The 19017-nt window shown below is 40.5% G+C and overlaps 1 protein-coding gene across 2 annotated transcripts in view; it reads right to left on the bottom strand.

The window, feature by feature from the left end:
* ksr2 (kinase suppressor of ras 2) overlaps positions 1-19017 on the bottom strand; it is a gene marked incomplete at both ends in the record, with an annotated part of 102109 nt that overhangs the window by 61593 nt on the left and 21499 nt on the right. The window contains 2 exons of one of the 2 annotated variants that reach the window (XM_083904434.1): positions 8777-9270; positions 10765-10802. In XM_083904434.1, the coding sequence (XP_083760560.1) occupies positions 8777-9270; positions 10765-10802 (532 nt within the window). The remainder of the gene's footprint in view (positions 1-8776; positions 9271-10764; positions 10803-19017) is intronic. The other variant, XM_083904435.1, reaches the window with a different exon arrangement.

Genomic DNA, 19017 nt, shown 5'->3' with positions numbered 1-19017 from the left:
TCCTCAAGGCAACACACTCAACTTATTCAATCGCTTAAAGATCAACCATAAAGTGGTCTATGACCAGGCGATAAAGCTCATCAGCCAGCCCCACCGCAACACAGTCCTCTATTAAGGACACTCTTTACAATGCTGTCCCATATCCACCAATACTCAAGTTTTGAAATCAATGAATAATCGTGTTTATTCATCGTGATTTCAATATCAATCAAATGAATCGTGATTATTATTTTTGCCATAATCGCCCAGCCCTAGGAGAACCCTTTTTGGTTCCAGGCGGAACCTTTTTCCTTAGTGTTGCCAAGAACCCTTGAAAAACTCTTTCTACGGGAAAGGGTTTTTCAGAAGCAAATGGTTCCAGGTAGAACCTCAGCCCTTGTAGACGAACACTTTTGGAACCCTTATTTCTAAGAGTGGAGGTGGGTAGACTAAAATGCAAGTCTATATAACCTGGTGCTTCCAACATATGACTGTACCTGGAAAATGCACTCTTGAAGCATTCAGTCCACACATTATTCACAATGTGTTTGGAGTGTATACCAGGTCTTTTTTGTATAGTGTATAGTATAGTATATATAATATACTGTGTCTAGCCTGCACCTTCTGGCTCCCCAATACCTACAGTGGACAAGGAGGTGTGAAAGCACCGTCTAGGTAAGAGTCTTTGTCTATTGGAGGAATGCGAAAGGGGTGCTGCCTAGTTATGGCCTGGAAAGGCAAACTACTTGTCTATTGGAGGAATGCAAAAGAGGAGTTGCTCAGGTATAAATGTGGAGGGCTCACTTTGCTTGAGGTCTTTTCTACAGCAAGAATCACTCCTATGAAGATCAACCTTTTCATTGCAATGAAAATAAAACCTTGTCGGTCGGCAGAGGTTCTCTATTTCATTCTTCGCCAGCAGCAGAGAAATGTCCACAACATGAGACACCATAAGACTTGGTTCTTGGGTTAGAGATATGTTTTGTCTATGATTGTCCTCACAACTCCAAAAACAAATGTATCTCGCTGTGTGCTCAGTCAAGTGAAAAGTAGTTGATTGATTGACTGTGGGTTCCACATTTCAAAGTCAAATTAGTAAACACCGGGAAAGGATGGCATCATTAGGTAATGTTGATGTTGTTGACAAGAAAAAAAATACACTGACATGGAAATCAATATATTACTGTTTCTGTTGGAAATATGAGAACAACAAAGCACATTTTAAAAACATCAAGTGAGTCAGATTGCACTTCTAAAAAAGAATTCTGAATGGATTTTATAATGGACACAATCAATCATGTCACGCAAGGTTCGCAGTGATTTGATTAGATTTTCAGACGCGTGCACCTGTAGATGCTTTTGTCATCACATCAAAACCAACTGTAGTATCGGCCTCGCATCATCCACATCACTTCTCTTTAACCTTTTTGGTTGGAAATCTCTTCTGGGGAAAAAGGGTTTCCAAGATAGTTACAATATTCTCCTTATTCTGATTTCTTGTTTAGCTTAGAGATTTATATATCAACCCTGTCTAGTTTTGTACCACCAAAGTACAGTTCATGCATTTCTTATCATTTACCTTCATGATAAATGGACCAAGCGGGAACAAGTCGGCAAAGCGCAAAAGGAGAAAAAACAGGAAAAATTTCCGTTTTTTTCAAAATTACACAAGTTGAAGTTTTGAAGAAGCCACTAAATGCTTCAAATCACATTATTGTGGGTCTTAAAACCATACCATTGTGTTTGAATAAAGGTTGTTTTATCGCTGTGAATCACTCCTAGTTTGGGTGTGGCGATCTCACATTCCAGAGCTTTTGTTGTTTTTTCAGCCAATCAGCTGACGATCACCGAGAATAAACATGGCTAATTAATATGCAGGTACAGAGAGAGAGAGGGGAGAGATAGAGTGCATGGGCTGCGCATATGTGTGCAGTGTGTGTGCAGTGTGTGTGTGTGTGTGCGAAATTAAAGCGTGATTATCATCAAAGCAGTCATCATCAAAGCTTTGTTGAACAAAGGAAGGCAAGGAGAACAGGACAATATCTGAACTGTGGCTGAACATCTTCACATGGACAGAGAAAGCACAGAGACTGCTGGTGTGTGGACTGTTAGCATTTTAAGGGGACCGTATCTATGTTCCCCGGGTCCTATGTTCCCCGCTTTGTATGTGACCGGGGAACATAGGACCCTTTCTCTAACCCCAATCCTAACCCTACCGTTTTTCCAAAAAAGGGTCCCATGTTCCCCTGTCACATACAAAGTGGACCTTTTTTGGGAAAAACGGGGAACATAGGACCCGGGGAACATAGGTACGACCCCCATTTTAAGCTAGCGATCTTTATGCTAACGTGTTAGCAGACTTCATCGTCACAAAAACAACAAACGGATGGATTATTCAGTGGCTGAAAGAGAGCAGGACACTCACGGTAGTTGTCTGAGATGATGACGTGACGCCAGCACCGCGCTATAGTTTTATGGGTGAGTTTTTATATACGTAATGTTAGTGTTCAGTCATATGCAGGGACCCAGGGACCCAGGGACCCCCCCCCCCTTTTTTTTAGGTTATTTCATTTCAAATCTTAAGAGGATATTATGTCCAGTTTTTTCATGTATTTTATATATATTGTTCTGTGTAGCAGTGTAGCTCACAACAATAGTATCTGTGCTCATACAGAGAGGTGTGGTTTCACTGACAGCTTAGACCAGGAGGGGGTTGTGCTATGTAAATGTGATGATTCTGTCTCTTGACTCTCAGAAGGTGTAAATCTTTGAGGCTAAAATTCTCCCTAAAGCAGTTTGAAGAGTGCCTACATTCAAATGACCAAATGGTGTTTGACATTGTTGGAAAGCTTAGAAATCACACTTTCGGAATCTGTAAATAACTCCAAATGTCCCGAAGTAGACTTGTGAACGCTTTTGCCATGGCTGGACACATATCTTGTAACGTAACAAGTGGTGTGTGTGTGTGTCTGTGACAGGCATATCTCGCTGACCGTGAGTCAGATCGACCTAAGATTTTGGATATGGGTTGAGCATGGGCCTGATGGTGTGCATCCTTGATTTTCATGTTTTTTGGAGTAATTCTAACTTTCTCCGATTTATCACATTACACCAGACAGGGGGCGCTGTCAGGATTGTCTTTCCTAGTAAGCAGACAGCGACTCCAAGCCTGTGATGACTCCCAGTCCATTGAGCTATCGCTCCAAACTGAGTAGCCAATCAGCAGACACCATCCTATGGCCCGCCCACAAACAAAAAACCACAGCGCAAAGAACAAATCAGGGAGCACATAGAACAAGTGTATTTTTGAACAATAAAATAGAATATTTTTGAATGATCAAATCGATATTTGATTTGCTTATTAAAAAGTGTTGTTTGAAAATATTGACACGATTCTAATTCCATGCTGCCAATAGTGAATACTTTTATGGGTTCATGACTGTGAGTGAGTCAGTGCCTCAGCGTCACTGATCCAATCATGTAGGAAGCAGGGTGAATGATCAATACTCGATCAAAGTGGTTTAGCTGTTGGTGTTTGTTTTGTTGAATGATTTCCACAGTCGGTTAAATTAACTAAGAAACAAGCAGAAAAAAACAAGTGTAAAATTAACGCAACACAAAAAGTTAAAGGTTATAAAGTTTGTCAAGTTAAATCAAATGAATAAATATGACCAACAATCTACAGTGATACATAAGTACAGTTTTGTTGCTTTGCATCCAGCAGAGGAAATCATCTGGAGTCCAATGTAAGGTTGGAGCCATTTAAAAAAAAAAAAAAGGGGACTTTATTGGCTCCCACTTTAAAGAAAGGACACTGTGTCACTTGCAAATGACTTCATGCTTCATGGCACTAATTGGCAAGATTGTGCGACTTGTTAAAGGCATACCTGAAGTTCTAATTTTACATTACATCTATCAACCAGCAGCCTGAGTCATTACCATAGGAACAAGAGGAATGTGCTCAGGGTGGATCTCTGAAAACCTGCTAGAAATGTAATAGTCATTATAACCTTTGTATCTACATGCCACCTAGAATATTATGAGTATAAGAGGTCTCTCCACTCTCCACTGAAGGAGAATTAGATGTGTTTTAAATATATTATATCAGAAAATTACATACAAGGACAAGCATGAGCAGACCTTCACCAGTTAAAGCTGCACTACTGAAGTTACTTGTGCCTTTGGCATCGAGATGAATTATCACATTTGTTTAAAAATAATGATCTATTATGTATTAATAACTGAAAAATATGTGTCTGTATGTGTGATACTGCATCGCAACTAGTTCCCTTTCTGTGTAACTATCAGGGCGGAGCGTATCCTCTCCTAACCCTGCTGTAGCCTACAACACTCGTGGTCGCGGGCACAGTTTACAAACTCCAGCGATTTTATCAGATCACGGGCAGGATGCAGCGGCTCTTCATGGAATGCGGAGTGGGATGATGCTGCATTCTATACAACTCGGAAACACGGGTCAACTCGTTCTGTACCTAATTTCGCTTTTTTCTCTGAATGGAGGATTGAAGTGATGGCACATTGATCGCCCTCCTGGTAGTTGTAGTCTGCCGTGATAGTGTCCTGTGGCAGGTTGCCCCCCGTCACGTCATATCTGAGGATTAAAAAGTCCCATTTTGAACCAGTACAGGACGGGTCCTGTGTCCCATGTCCCGTGTTTCCGTGTATTGAATGCAGCATCATCCCACTCGCATTCCGTGAAGAGCCGCTGCACTCTGTTTGTGAGAGAGTATGATAGTAAATGTACGTGACTATAGTACTGTTTGTGAGAGAGTATGATAGTAAATGTACGTGACTATAGTACTGTGTGAGAGAGTATGATGTAACATGTGAGCGCAAGACTGAATTATTTCTCAAACGGCCTCTCATATATATGTACACATATGTATATATACATACACATATGTGTATATATAGTCCAGTATAGTCCAGTTCAATGGCTAAAAGTGAACAGAACTAAACATCCACTGGGCCAAAATGATCTTAATGGCTCCAAAAATACTACAACCCCTGGCAAAAACGATGGAATCACCAGTCTTGGAGGATGTTCTTTCAGTTGTTTAATTTTGTAAAGAAAAAGCAGAGGATGTTGGTTGTTCACAGTTAGTTGTATCTAAAATCTGGACCAAGTACAAACAACATGGGAAGTTTGTTAAAGGCAAGCATGGTAGACCAAGGAAGTATATACGTGTGCCATGTATAAAAAAAAGTAAAAGCAGTTTCATGCAGCCGTGCTACAATGACTCTGCCCACGTTGAGGAGGTACATTAGTAATGGAAAACAAACTTAACCCTATAGAGTCAAGCCGTGCCAAGCTAAGGCGTGGCGTGGTGACAAAAAAAAACAAAAAACTGTTGAAAAAACAAATATAGGTGACATAAAAATGCATATATTTGGGCTTCCAGAAAGCAGGTGGTGAAATATCTTCCTTAAAGGGATAGTTCGGAATTTTGAACATAAGACCTATTTTCCAACTCAGCCGGTGTGATGGAGACGTTTTCAAGAAATTTCATTCAGTTCTTCTAGTTGCCGAGTTCGCTGATGCTATGGCTAGCGCAAGTCAATGTTAGCATGGCATTAAAAACACTCATACCGACTCCACAGTGCACCCGAGGCAATTCGATTGTAACGGCAGACTATCGATGAACATATCTGTGTTGATAGAATAATATTTGAAAACAAAACTAAAGTCGCATCGCATGAATTTTTGAGGGACTACTTTCTCAGCACTATACTTCCGGCAGCGGAATCAGTCCGCCGCTGCCGGAAGTATGACGCGCTGCTGCTGCTGCTGAGACATAAATCCTTCAAATTGCAAGGTTGGTTTTATTTCAGACATTCTATCAACACAGATATGTACATCGATAGTCTGCCGTTACAATCGATTTGCCTCGGGTGCACTGTGGAGTCGATATGAGTGTTTTTAATGCCATGCTAACTTGTATCATTGACTTGCGCTAGCCATAGCATCAGCGAACTCGGCAACTAGAAGAAATGAATGAAATTTCTTGAAAACGTCTCCAGACGTCTCCATCACACCGGCTGAGTAGGAAAATAGGTCTTGTGTTCAAAATTCCAAACTATCACTTTAACAGGTGAAAGTTTTTGCTTTTTTAATCATCGCAACTTGCAAAAGTGGCAGTTGTCTCATCTCCGGGGGGAGATTTTCTTGAATACATGGATATCACTGGGCTCATTGGTAAGGGGGCAATTTGCTGATTATTTATATGGTGGGATAGAAAACCAGCGGAAAGAAAAACACATTATCACACAGACAAACACATTAAACCAAGAAGCACAGAGCTATAAACCGGAAGATGAGGGCCCACACAAACAGACCAAAGCATTTGCCTTTTTATTTAAAAAAAAAAAAATGACTGGAATAATTTTCTTCAGCCCATGATTGCAGAAACTCGCATTAACAGTATCTGAAAAACAAACCTTCCACAGCTGAAGAGGAATTTACATATGAATGAAGGTTATTATATTTTTGAGACGGCCGTTTGGATTCTAAGAAAACATTTAATGCATTATGGAGTCAATAAACATTAAGAAATGTGTTTTCAGGGAGTATTAAGCCAAAGAAACATGAATATTAAACAAATTGGTAAAACAAAAAGCCGATTTTCTTATCTTATCAATTACCAGTGTAGTTTCCATTATCACACAGCAGTGGCAACAAAATATGCTTTTGTGAAGTTGAAAACACTTTTGTTTTAACTTTTATTTAGTCTATAATGTTCGCTACAGAAGTTAAGTACCGCAAATCTCTTATCTGTGAACATCTCATTAAATTAGGTGTCACTTACAGCCGTCGGTGCCAAATTCAGAGCCTCACTCTCCCCTCAGTCATGGTACACCGAGCATTCTTGCTCATTCAGCTCTTTGTGTCGCTTCACTGTACGCAGTGATGATGTGACATCCTGCCACATCTCATTAAGATAAAGTGAGAAAATGTCTCTTGGGGTCAGAGGGTAATCTCTGGTTATTGTGTCCTGGCCACAGTGACCAGGCAATTAAGCAAGAGAAAAGGAGGACGTGCAGAGCACAGCAAGCTTATTCAAATCCTGAAATTGGTGACAGTGGGGACCATGCATAGAGGAGGAAAAGTATAGCATCTTATCTTAATAAAAGATTCAAGACACTGTGATATGGAATGAACCTCCATGCTTCTAACTTCAGGTATTTAGTCTTTCAATGAGGACAAAAAAGGCAGATGCCAACTTTGGAATGACGCCAGTTCCCATGTGTATATAAACATATGAAATAAACAGACTCGTGCCAGTACTGAACTAACAGCTCGATGCTTGCCAGCACCGTCCTAGACCAATTATGATGTATCATGAGAGGTACTTGCCGACCAGAGTGGCCAGCAGATCTGCCCCTGTCTTGATAAGTTGCAACATTTCCAGGAACACACAGGCCATTGATTAGAGAGGCTCGACTCCGCGCCTGTAGTCTATCAGTGCTGAGGGACCGGTAATCAATTCTCTAATGCCATTTGAGCCTGTTCACCACAGCTACCATCCACCAAAGCACACACAGTGACACGTGGCCACGCTCCTGTCCACAAGGAAGCATGCAATGAACCCAACCCAGATGGCCATCGTGAAAGCAGATGACAACTCCCAAATATTAACTTACCAAGTGTAGCAGTGAAAGGGCACTGTCATCTAATGGCATTATCAAAATGAGTGCAGCTCTCCGGGGGCAGACTCTGGTTCCTGATTAGCTGCCAGTGGTGGACCCTGTTTGTGGCCAAATCTGATCAGCATAGCACCAGACACAGACATGGCCGGTCAGGAACTCAGCCCCAGGCCCCTTATCTCTATTGACAGACTGTCGGCTCTATCAATAATTCCTCCGAGGAATTAATCCGATTGGGCTCTGGTGGGAAAATTGTGTTCTCGTAAAACGAAAAAGAAAAGCCCAAACTTTCTGTCTGTATGACTTGACTGAGATGTCATTTAGGAAGGAGACCTTGGACACATGGAAGAGGGAGTGCTAAAAACTCTGAGTGCTGGCTTCAGGCAGGCACTTTGCTGAAAGTGACTGACCAGCACTAACTTGGAATATTGTCTCTAACAAACTTAATAAACAAGACAATATTGGCAGGAGAACAAACTTGTACAATAAGAACCACATCGCCTCAATCCCAACAAACATATACGTAACATTGTTAAACACCCACAAACTTTCTCAAGACATTCTAGCCGGTTGTATTATCAATAATGTTCAGTATTAGGATCCTCGATTTACACAGTCTTTATTCAGGCAACTGCTACAGAAAATGAATCATCAGATAAGCCCATGATGAGTATCGTGTGCAACAATGCAAACAGCAGTCTTTGCATTTTTGTATTTCTGCTGAAACCCATGAGTGGAAAGTCGCCTACTATATTTACTTTTGTACTGATTAAAAGTCGTCACGTACAAGTTTTTCTATTTTGCTTTCATGAAAAATCTCACTGCATAAATCAGAAGCGTTACCTAACACTCAATTCACAATCATACAATTCTTTGAGAGCATACAAGGCCTCATTTTTCAACATTATGTGATAAATATGGAAGATGGATGGATGGATAAGCATCCATAATAAGAATTATCCTGTATAACTCATTTGTGGTGGTGGTGGTGGTGTGTTTGCCTACTAATCATACTGATAACACGTAGAAGTGCTTATATTAATGACTTTTTGTGGGTTTTTTCACACTGCCTCAACGTTTGGTTTAAAGTTTAAACACACACACAGCTTTATATCCAGAGGGGTTTAACACTTACTTTGGTGTCTGTGTGTCATCCAAACGGTTCCCCAGCTGGAACTCATGGGATTTGCTGCGGTGCAGCGCGGTGAAGCCAGGCAGCAGATGAATGAGCTTGCGGCTGGGCGGAGGTGGCGTTCCTGGGGCTTTTACTTTGTTTCGCCGCCGCATGGGAGGAGTGCCTGGAGGAGTCATTGTGTTGATGACCAACGGAGTCCGAGGAGGAGTGTGGCCAAAATGCCTCTGACGGGGTGATGGGGGCAGGGAGCGATGACCGGAGTCCAAGAGTGGAAAGAGCCCTGTGGCCGAACTGTCTACAGTGAGTCGATCAACGTACAAAGGGGGGTGCAGGGCCTGGGGGCTGTCGCACATGTGCTGGTTGTACTTGGACTGGACTTTGGGGCTTTGAGAGAGCTGGAACCGAATCCACTGACTGGCTTCAGGCTGGCACACTGGAGTGTTTTCTTTGCCCGATTCAGAGGTGGGCCACTGGATGGACCAGTCCTGCTTCGACTGGCTCCCTGTTGACGGGCACAGAGACAAACACTGTGTTCACGTCAACTCCAGGTTGTGATATAAAATGCATGTTAAAGAGATTTAACACACAAGTTACAATAATGATCAGCAGTATTATCAAGCAATGCATAATTAAAATTAAATATTTGGCAGATTAAACCAAATATACATTATATATTTGGTTTAATCTGCGCAGGTCATTAAGAGTTTTAACTCTAAACCTCCTCCATATACGTTTTTATTATTAAAATGAAATCTGACAAATGAAAGCGCTAAATTTTAGGAAACAGTATCGTGGTCACTGGATTATCCTTATGCTGTTTTCACACTGGATGCAATTTCACAATATCAGCATCTATGTCTGTCACTGTTTCAGTTTCGTTCTCTCGTTTCATTTCCCTGATTCCACTTGTTTTTTAAGCGATTTTGTTTGGTAATAATAATAATAATAATAATATTATGGGCTGTTTGCTGGCATTTTGCAATTGAAAGGTTAGAGATGTTACTGTGTAACTGTTATTGTGGTTATTTTTCCTTAAAACATTAATTCCTCAGACAAATGTTTACTGAAATTAGAAATCAAGTGAGAAATTGAGTCATTTTCCCATCGACTTTCTTTTTCTTTTTTACAATCAACAGCCCCCTGGAGGCTGTTCAATGTATTTTCCTTTCCCATTTGAGAAAATTGAAAGACTCAGTCACAGTCTATGGCTGCAACAGATAATAATAATAATAATGCATTATATTTAAGGCGCCTTTCAAGACACTCAAGGTCGCCGTACAGACCTTGATGTCCTGGTATTTTAGTGCTTAGTTTTATATGTCATACAATATATGAATAACTCTGCCCATGAAGCATCTGGTTGTCTAAATTGATGTTCAAATAAAAACCAAGAATATGCTGCGGCAGACCTCTTCATTGGACACTAATGACTCCTGAAAAGTGTGAACTTGTGTGAAAGTCGTTGAATAATTCATGGACAGTGAGACCACTCTGTGGAAACTTGGGCAATTAAAACCAAAACTGTCTGCGTGTCTAGATACCACTTGTGTTGAGTGAAAAATATTTTTTTTTATATATATATAATTTGGGTGAATATTTGCGTGTATCAAGTTCTAATGAATTGGTTCTTGACATGCTCATAAGACTAAAAAATCAATTAGTCTTGATTGGAGCAGTGAGTGTAATCATAGCAGCAGACCAACAGTTATGACCGGCGCATGTGCTCAATTTGGGTCATGAAAAATTGACTTTGCTTGTTATTTGATGTCAACATTTTAGAAGTGCAGCGGTGGTCAAATACACTGATGATGATGTATGAACTGGTGAAATGAAAGTGTGTGTCATGCCAGAATGAGTCACAACACAAGCAGACTTACACTGATACTAAACTTTCTGCTGAATGGGGAAAAAGCAAGAACAAGAGAGGCAGAAAAAAATGAAGGTGAGCAGCCAAAATGAGTGTTTTTTAGCTCAGATGACAATACTTTACCTCCGTTACTGTGCAATTTATCCTCCTCGAGTTGTTCTATAGGAAGAAAAAAACAATGTGTTTATTGATGTGGCAGAGACACCGCCGAAGTAGTCTTGAATAGTCTTAGTCTAAATCTGCACTTATGCATCGCCAAAAAGCTGTTCAGCAAAAAGAGAAGGTTGGTAGAATTGATCCTGCGTTGCATCACAGACGATGCATCTCATGCAAGACTGAGTGTAGATAAAATTGACTCCAGTCTCAAAAAAAAAGAAAATTGCTATTGACAGGCAGGCCACTATGAATGTAAATCTCTGTCAACAACCCTGTACATTTTTTTTGTGTGATTATTTCCATCCCTGGGTGACACTGTCTCTAAGAAATGCTGGGCATAAAAAAACAAACTTCAAACACAATCATCACCACCGAGATCAAATGAACCAAGAAAATCTCTCTTCTAAAAGGTCCCAGAGGACCTGGAAACCCTACAGCCTTTCCTCTTCTGTAATGTTATGAAGAGGCCACAAGATGGATGCATGAACACAAGGGACATCATATACATGCATTTTCAAGGGTCTCAGTTTTCAATTTTAAATATTTTTCTTCATCTTGACTCAAGGTTGTTGCACTTCTGAAAAAAAAGCATCACACATTAGGCCGGCGGGTTTGTCCAACGTCTCTGACTCCAACAGTCCAACACAGTTATAAGACCATTTTAGGATCATTTAGAGCACAACTTAAGTATTATTGCCTATTATTATTAATTGATAATGTGACTTCAGTGTCACCAGCGAGAACCAAGCAAGTCACGGAAATTTCAGAAAGTTATTTAGTGGAAACTGATTTTTAAAATGTCTACACCTGTCCCCAGTAAGGTAGGCAATATCCAACTTCGCTAGGAAATGTTGCTACATTTAACACACAAGCTTATTATCATTTTTATGCATACTTTCCAACTCCGAGCCATACACTCTTGGAAATAAGGATTCCAAAAGGGTTCTGAGGTTCTACCTGCCACTTGCTTCTGAAAAACCCTTTCCTGAAGAAAGGGTTGTTCAAGGGTTCTTGGTTACACTAATGGTTCCAGTAAGAACCATTTTGATCCAGAGAACCCTTTAAAACCCCTTTCCTGAATAAAGGGTTTTAAAAGGGTTCTTGGTAACACTAAGGGTTCCAGGTGGAACTGTTAGACAAGCCGAAGAACCTTATATGGTTCTACTTCGCACTTTTATTCCTAAGAGTGTATGGACTTGAATGCTACTTGGAATTAAACATAATCAGCTGATGTGTATTTGTGTCATGAAGGAGGCTGCACAACAATTTGATCATCAACATATCTTCATGGATGGAAGGCTCATGCCAGTTATTGAAAAGAAGAATGTATTTGTTATTCTTGCTCTGATAAATGAAAATAAACTGTTTGTTTTTCATTGAATTGCATCAATGATTCTGCACGCTGATCGTTTCCTAATAATTGTGCACACAGATATTCTCCTGAGAAAGCCATAACTTCACTTTTCCTTTGTGTTTTGAGGTTAATTCACAGTTTGGAATGACTGAGAGAACTGGATTTGTTCAACAATAAAATGAACCTGCAGGAATACAACTGGCCTAATAATTGTGCACGTTATACTTTTGCATAACTCACGCATAACATTACAATACACCAAATTTCACACACAAGGATCTGGGTGTAGCTTCATTAGAATCACAATCACTCTTGGCCCTTAGCACAGAGTGACATCTCAACCTTCCAAACCCTCCTCCGTGAGTTTATCAAGATGCAGAATGGACGAGAGGGCCTGAAAGAGCGCTCAAGCTCAAATGCAGAAAATGATGAAGAGGAGGCTCAATCAAGCCTCCTTTATCAGGCAGAATAAGACCACAACAGGCCACTCAAGAATCTACCAATTCAGCTTGACCTCAAATGAATGACTACAACTAACAAGTTATAATGAATTACTATATCACAGAGGCTGGACAGATTTTTAATACCCGATACTGCTCTGTGCATTTCAAAATGAGTTCCTTACTAATATCACCAGAGAGTTTTTGAAAATGTCAAACAATTAGATGTAGATTAAATAATGAGCTCAGACTCCGGCACAAAGCAGCCTCGCTTCAGAAAATGCTTTTGACAGAGTTTATCAAGCTGGAATTAAAAAAAATCCACAGCAAAAGAAGCAATGAACTTGAATCACACTTATAAAACCGTTCACGTAACCAGTCAATTCATCAAGCACACTAACGTATCTTAGCAACTGCTTCAGCAAAACAGTAACAGAACTTAGATGACTTATTTCACATGATCACACCTAAGCAGAAGCATCACTGCGAGATGAGATGAGATGAGATAACCTCTATGACAATCGTGTGGCGTTTGCTTATTAAAGAGTGTTTTTGTGGAATAAGATAGAATACCAAACAAAAAATATGTTGCGCCTTATTTAAGTTGTAAATTACCACAACCTCAGCAGAATGCTTTGCTTCTCTTTACATCTGCCACAGAGAGAACAGGCAGAATAAGTGCATACATGAATTCTACAAACGAACAAATACAACAAGGAAACACGATAAGTATGTAAAACTGATACGTTATAAAGGTGTTTTTATTTACAGTGCATATGTACAAATGAAAATGGTCTATATTGGTGAGCAAACACACAACAAGCAGCGATTTGTCTACCCACTTCCCTCGCAAAATCCACACAGGACTGAGGCAGAAAAGGCTCAGCTGTCCGCTGTCAATCAAAAACTGGTTCTGCCTCTCAGACAGTTCCTCCAATCATCATGCAGAAGCCCAGTGTCGGCACCCGTCCACTGCTCCATTGACTCAGAGAGAAGCTGAGCTTCCGAGGAAGTGACGGCATCCCATAGAGAAGTGTTGAAACTGAGCTCAAGTGGTTTTAATGCGGAGGCTGCTACGGGAATACGGAAATCACGTAAGACGATCCGTCAACCGCGATAAACAGTTGATTCTGAACAAACTATGGGGACATATTCTAATCATGTTCTGTGAATACAAAACAGTACATATCTGAGGACATTTTAGAAGAAGCTGAGCTTCTCTTGCTCTCTTAGATCGACCGCCACAGTGTTTTCACACACAAATAAAGTAACATGTCCTCAAATACAATTTGAACAGTACTTTGACTGATTTACTGTGAAACTAATGTGAAGTGCAATTAGCAGTAGAAGTAGTGGTGTGTGCACAAGTGGCAGCCAGTCTTCTTATGTTCTCTCTATCTGTTATTCATGCAAACACAAACAGAGATTCACACACAAACATGTTGACATTAGACACATAAAAACATAATTATATTCTTGTGAACAGATATTACATCAATGCCTGTTTGAATAAAGGTTGTGTGAACAGTCGTAATTAACACTATTTGTCTGAGCAGATCACAAGCTATGTTTAAATAAGAATAAAAGCCTGATCGGAATGAAATATGTCACGTAAACATGCCAACAGGAAAACTCTGATACTGTTCATAACTGTTCAATAGGTGATAATCAGACTTCAGCATGTGGGAGTGGTCTGATCAGATTTGATTGACAGTAAACAAAGGCCAATACAACTGTAAATTAATTAACCTGATTTTGGAATACAAAACATTATTAAACATCACCTCAAGAAGAAACAACCACTTGGAATAGCCGTCAAACATTTGGTAGATTTTGTTGATTATTTTATGCAAATGTATGTCCTGCTTTTCAGTTTTAATCAAAATGTAATATTTAGTTTTAATGGATGGTTGCTGTCCACTTATTAGCCATACAAAATATGATAAACTTGATTAGCCAACATACAGAGATGAAAACCATTCACTCTCACACTAACATTTGGCCCAGTTAACCTTATATGGGCATTCTACACGTTTCTGGACTGTGGGAGGAAGCCAGAGAACCTCAAACTCCGTACAGAAAGGTCAAAGGTCAAACCAGGATCCTCTACAAATGTTTCTTCCATGTATAGAGTTGCCGATCGAGTCGACGCGACAGCGTTCTATTTACCACATCATCACAATTCTACATTTTTTGCCGCTCAAATGAAAAACACAGAGTCTACAAATCAACTGTTGAACCACAATGCACCTGAGGCGTTAATGTAAATAACACAGTCCAGCTGTAAATAGGGCAATCTTAACTAACAGTGAGGCGTAGAGGGAGGCAGATAACAGCCACATAATTGGGATAATTACCAGTGCATATATTGATTCTGTAGACTAAATAGCAGAGAAATGCCACAATGACACAAACTGCTTTATCTTACTGTGCCCGAAAAGAGGATTTGGCAAAAAAAAAAAAGAGAAAAGGCCAAGGTCTACTTTTGTGCAGCATCTCTTGGGAATCTTGGCTCTTTGTGGGCTTACTTTCAGTGTAAATAATGGGACAAAGTTAGACTCTAATAATGGAATATAAAACAATTACACAAGTGAGACTTAATATTTACTGTATTTAAAATTTACTGGGTCTTCTGAAGAGGCCGTCGTGTTAATGGACAAAATAGATGTTTTAATGATAACCGGAGGCTATGGTTCTCCTATATGCTTGGAAGGGAAGGGCATTTTGTGACTTCTGCACAATCAATGCTACTTTATATCACGACTAAAAACATTATATAACATGAATCATAACTTTGACTCAACAATACAGAAGACGAAAAAGCAATTTTTTTTAAAGCGGACCTAGACCGGAAGTTCCAATTAACGCTGTTTTTTTGGTGTGTATCTGCGTCATTACCTCGTTTATGAAGCCATGAAGGTTCGAAACATGCAGTTCAGCCACTGCTGAGAACGCTTTGATGTATTTGTAATCTCGGGCTCAGCGAGATCTCTGAAAAAAACAGCATTTCTCCTGAACAGCGGATCCTCCTGCACTAGTCCGGGCACATCCGGTTGCGTACATTGAACCGCAGAAGAAGAAGAACGTCCGTTGTCTTCTGACTCTGGGTCTGACTCCGGGTCAAGTCATACATTTTTGATAATGAGTAGCAGTGCATCCACCGTTCCAGAGGGGGGAGCTGCACTTCTGAGAGCTGGTGTGCTAATTATGTCACTTACGGGTATTGGCCAATCACAAGACAGCTGGGAAGGCTCTACGCTGGCTGGCAAATCACAACACAGTCTGTGTGGGTGTGAGATTTCAGTCTGAAGCACCACGGCTGACGAGAGATTCAGCAAAGAGAGATTTCTATCGGCTCATTTACAGCAACTAGGAGGTTGCAACAGGACCACTCTATGTGACCTAAAAGGCTGAATATGTGACCTATAAACACACACCCCCAGGAAGTCCATATACGGAGTTGTGTATTATTCCCAGGGTGCACCTCAGATCCGTGCCGTGTGAGTGCCAAGGGTTAAATAGGTAATCAGAACTGCCAGAGAATCTATTAAATATTTGAGGTGTCTCATTTTATGGACCAAACAAATCATTGATTGAGAAAATAACCAAAAGTTTAATTGATAATAAACAATAATCAGTCACTGCAGCCCAGTGCTAAAAACTATTTATAGAATTATAATTTATATTTATTAATTATTCCAGATGAAATACAGGAATATTTTTAGTAAAAAAAAACATGAGAATCAACGTGACTACGTTCTTTTTAGCCTCTTATCGTCGTTGCCTTTTTTCTCACCCTCATTTTCCTCTCATTTTATTCAGCTTCCCTCTTCCCCCTTGCACTCGCCTCCCCCGTTTCTCTTTCCTCTCCAGTCCTCTGCTTCCCTTTCCTCTGCCTCTTTTCATTTGTTCTTCTTGCTGACGGCATTCAAAGCCAATTAGGAGTTCTTATGTATGCGACGTTGTCTCAAAGCGGAGCATGGGGACTTTCCTTTCAGCTTTCAAGGATTACAGAACAAAGGTACCGTGGCAACATGTCGCGCTAAGCAAAGATCAACACTATTAGCCCTGGACAACAACAAAAAAACTCTCACTCAAGAAGTTTTCCTTGTGAAAATATTTGTACGAGTGCGTGTGGACCTATCTAAAAGGGCAGCCTCTTTAATGTGTGTATATTGCGGCACCGGCTGCCTCCAAATTCTATGACTCATCCTCATTGCAACTCGTCGACTGCAATCCCCAGAGCCTGTAGTGAAAAATTCTATTAACTTGCATTAGTTTCCTTCCTCCACCATTACCTCACAGAGCAACATACATACTTATTATGTCCTCTGTTTCTAGGTGCTGTAAAGGATTGCTAAGTATCTGGGTGTCTGTGGCTGCCAAATTTAAAACATAATTCCTGATGACTCATAAACCCGGAGCAACATATTTTCTTTCGTTTGGCAAGTCCATAAATCTTTAAATCCTTCATTCTGCTTTCATTCATGATGGTTGACTACAGTGTACCTTTGAAACAACCTCCACACAGACGAGGGACTTCTTTTTTGGAGCACTGAACACTCTCGTGGGGCTGTGTAACCCCATTAAAAACACATGCAATTCTTCTGTAGCTGGAACAGCATCACACACACACACACAGATGTGTATGGGTGGTGAGGTTTTCAGAACTATGACACATATTGGTCTCCGAGCTCCATCTGGGTACGAATATGAAGAACGTTGCTGCAAACGGTGCATCTAACTCGGCTGAAAGTACCACTTCACATTCTGCGAGGTAGCGAGGAAGCGAGGTAGCGTGGCAGCGGTGCAGTGGTGCAGCGCAGGAGACGTTATTTTTCACATATTCACACACACACACCTCCCAGTCACACACCTCCCCCCTCCCTGTTAGAGAGCCCATTAGTGGCTCTTTGTGGCAAGACCCTGCCTTTGGTGAGGCAGAGCGAGCAGGGGAGTAGATGCGCTAGGTGTTGGGCAAAGATGCAGAAGCAAGAAGAGGAACAATAAAGAGGAGGCCAAGAAATAAAAGGTGAGGTGGACGCTGATGAAACAAACACAGACACATGCAGATTCTCAGTATGGGACTTGATAATAGGATAACAAGTGGTTGTTTTACGGGCAGTTGGACTTAAATGTAACTAAATGACATTTAACCCTTTCTCAGTCGACAATAACAATCAATTTTAGGGTATAGGTGGTACAGTATCTTAGGACTGTTGCCATGGGCTTTCTCCAGGTGCTCCAGCTTCCTCTCACAGTCCAAAATCATGATGATTGGAGATTATGGGTTAATTAACCATGTGTAACCATGGAGTAAATGTTTGTTTGTATGTGGATGCAATGGCATTCGGTTTTTTACCGAACCATTCGATACACCCTATTTGGTTCAATACCCAATGGCAAACAACGGTAATTCGGTATGTTTCAGTCCGTCAAAATGTGTTAAAATACACAATGCTGAGTGATGAGATCCACTCAGGAGCAGAGACATGAGCGACGCGCAGCTCTGCTCATGCCGCCTTCAGAGTCAATCAGCACTACGCATAACAATGGCGAGTGAACGAGACTCTGAAAAAAGGAAGTTTGAAGTGGCACCGTCTTCGTATAAGTCCGCTGTGTGAGATCATTTAGGATTCAGCATAGTCTACGATGAGAATGAGAAGATAAATGACAACAAACAAACCACAGTGTGCAAGCATCTGTTATGCAGCGCAGTGAAGTTGGTTTGAAGTTATGTATTCGACAGACACTCGCTCTACAGCGCCACCCAGAGCAAGCCTCTCATTTACGTTGTCATCACCCGTCTCTTTCACTTGGAGCAGCATGGTGTATTTGTAGTTTCATGGATAGTTTCTTTTTTATTGGATAGCACTAAACTTTATTTAATTTTAATTTATGTGGTTTTATGTTTGCTGTTTAATTTGATTTGATAGTGCACCATTGTTTAAATCAGTGTTTCCCAACCCTGGTCCTCAGGGCAGTGTGCCCTGAGGACCAGGGTTGGGAAACACATAAAGTTTGTGGTTTGATTATATCTGTGCTTTTCATTATTTTTTCATTATTCATATTGCCTTTGCTAGCCATGAATGTACTGTATATGTACCGTATATCCGTATATGGATATGTTTGACAATGAAAGGATGGAGTTTTGCCACTGGCATCAATTAAATCTCCAATATTCCGGTTAAATTCAAACACCAAGTGTACATACAGGAAGGTTTGCATTCACAACTATCCCTGATCCCCTCAGATGAACTAGATGTTCATGGTTCAAATCATTCATCCACAAAATCTGTCTTGATTGTACGCTATTTGAAAGAAGGAAAACTTCTATCAACTTATAAGTGTTTGGTCATTTTACCTCGAGTTAAATTAAATTAAATGAATTCTTTGTTAGCTCTAAAAGTTGATTTTTGAGAGA

This window comes from Microchirus variegatus (assembly GCF_963457635.1).
Source record: "Microchirus variegatus genome assembly, chromosome: 18".
Taxonomy (NCBI): Eukaryota; Metazoa; Chordata; class Actinopteri; order Pleuronectiformes; family Soleidae; genus Microchirus; species Microchirus variegatus.
Note: the sequence above shows the minus strand (reverse complement) of the source record. Positions and strands in the feature narration are given on the sequence as shown.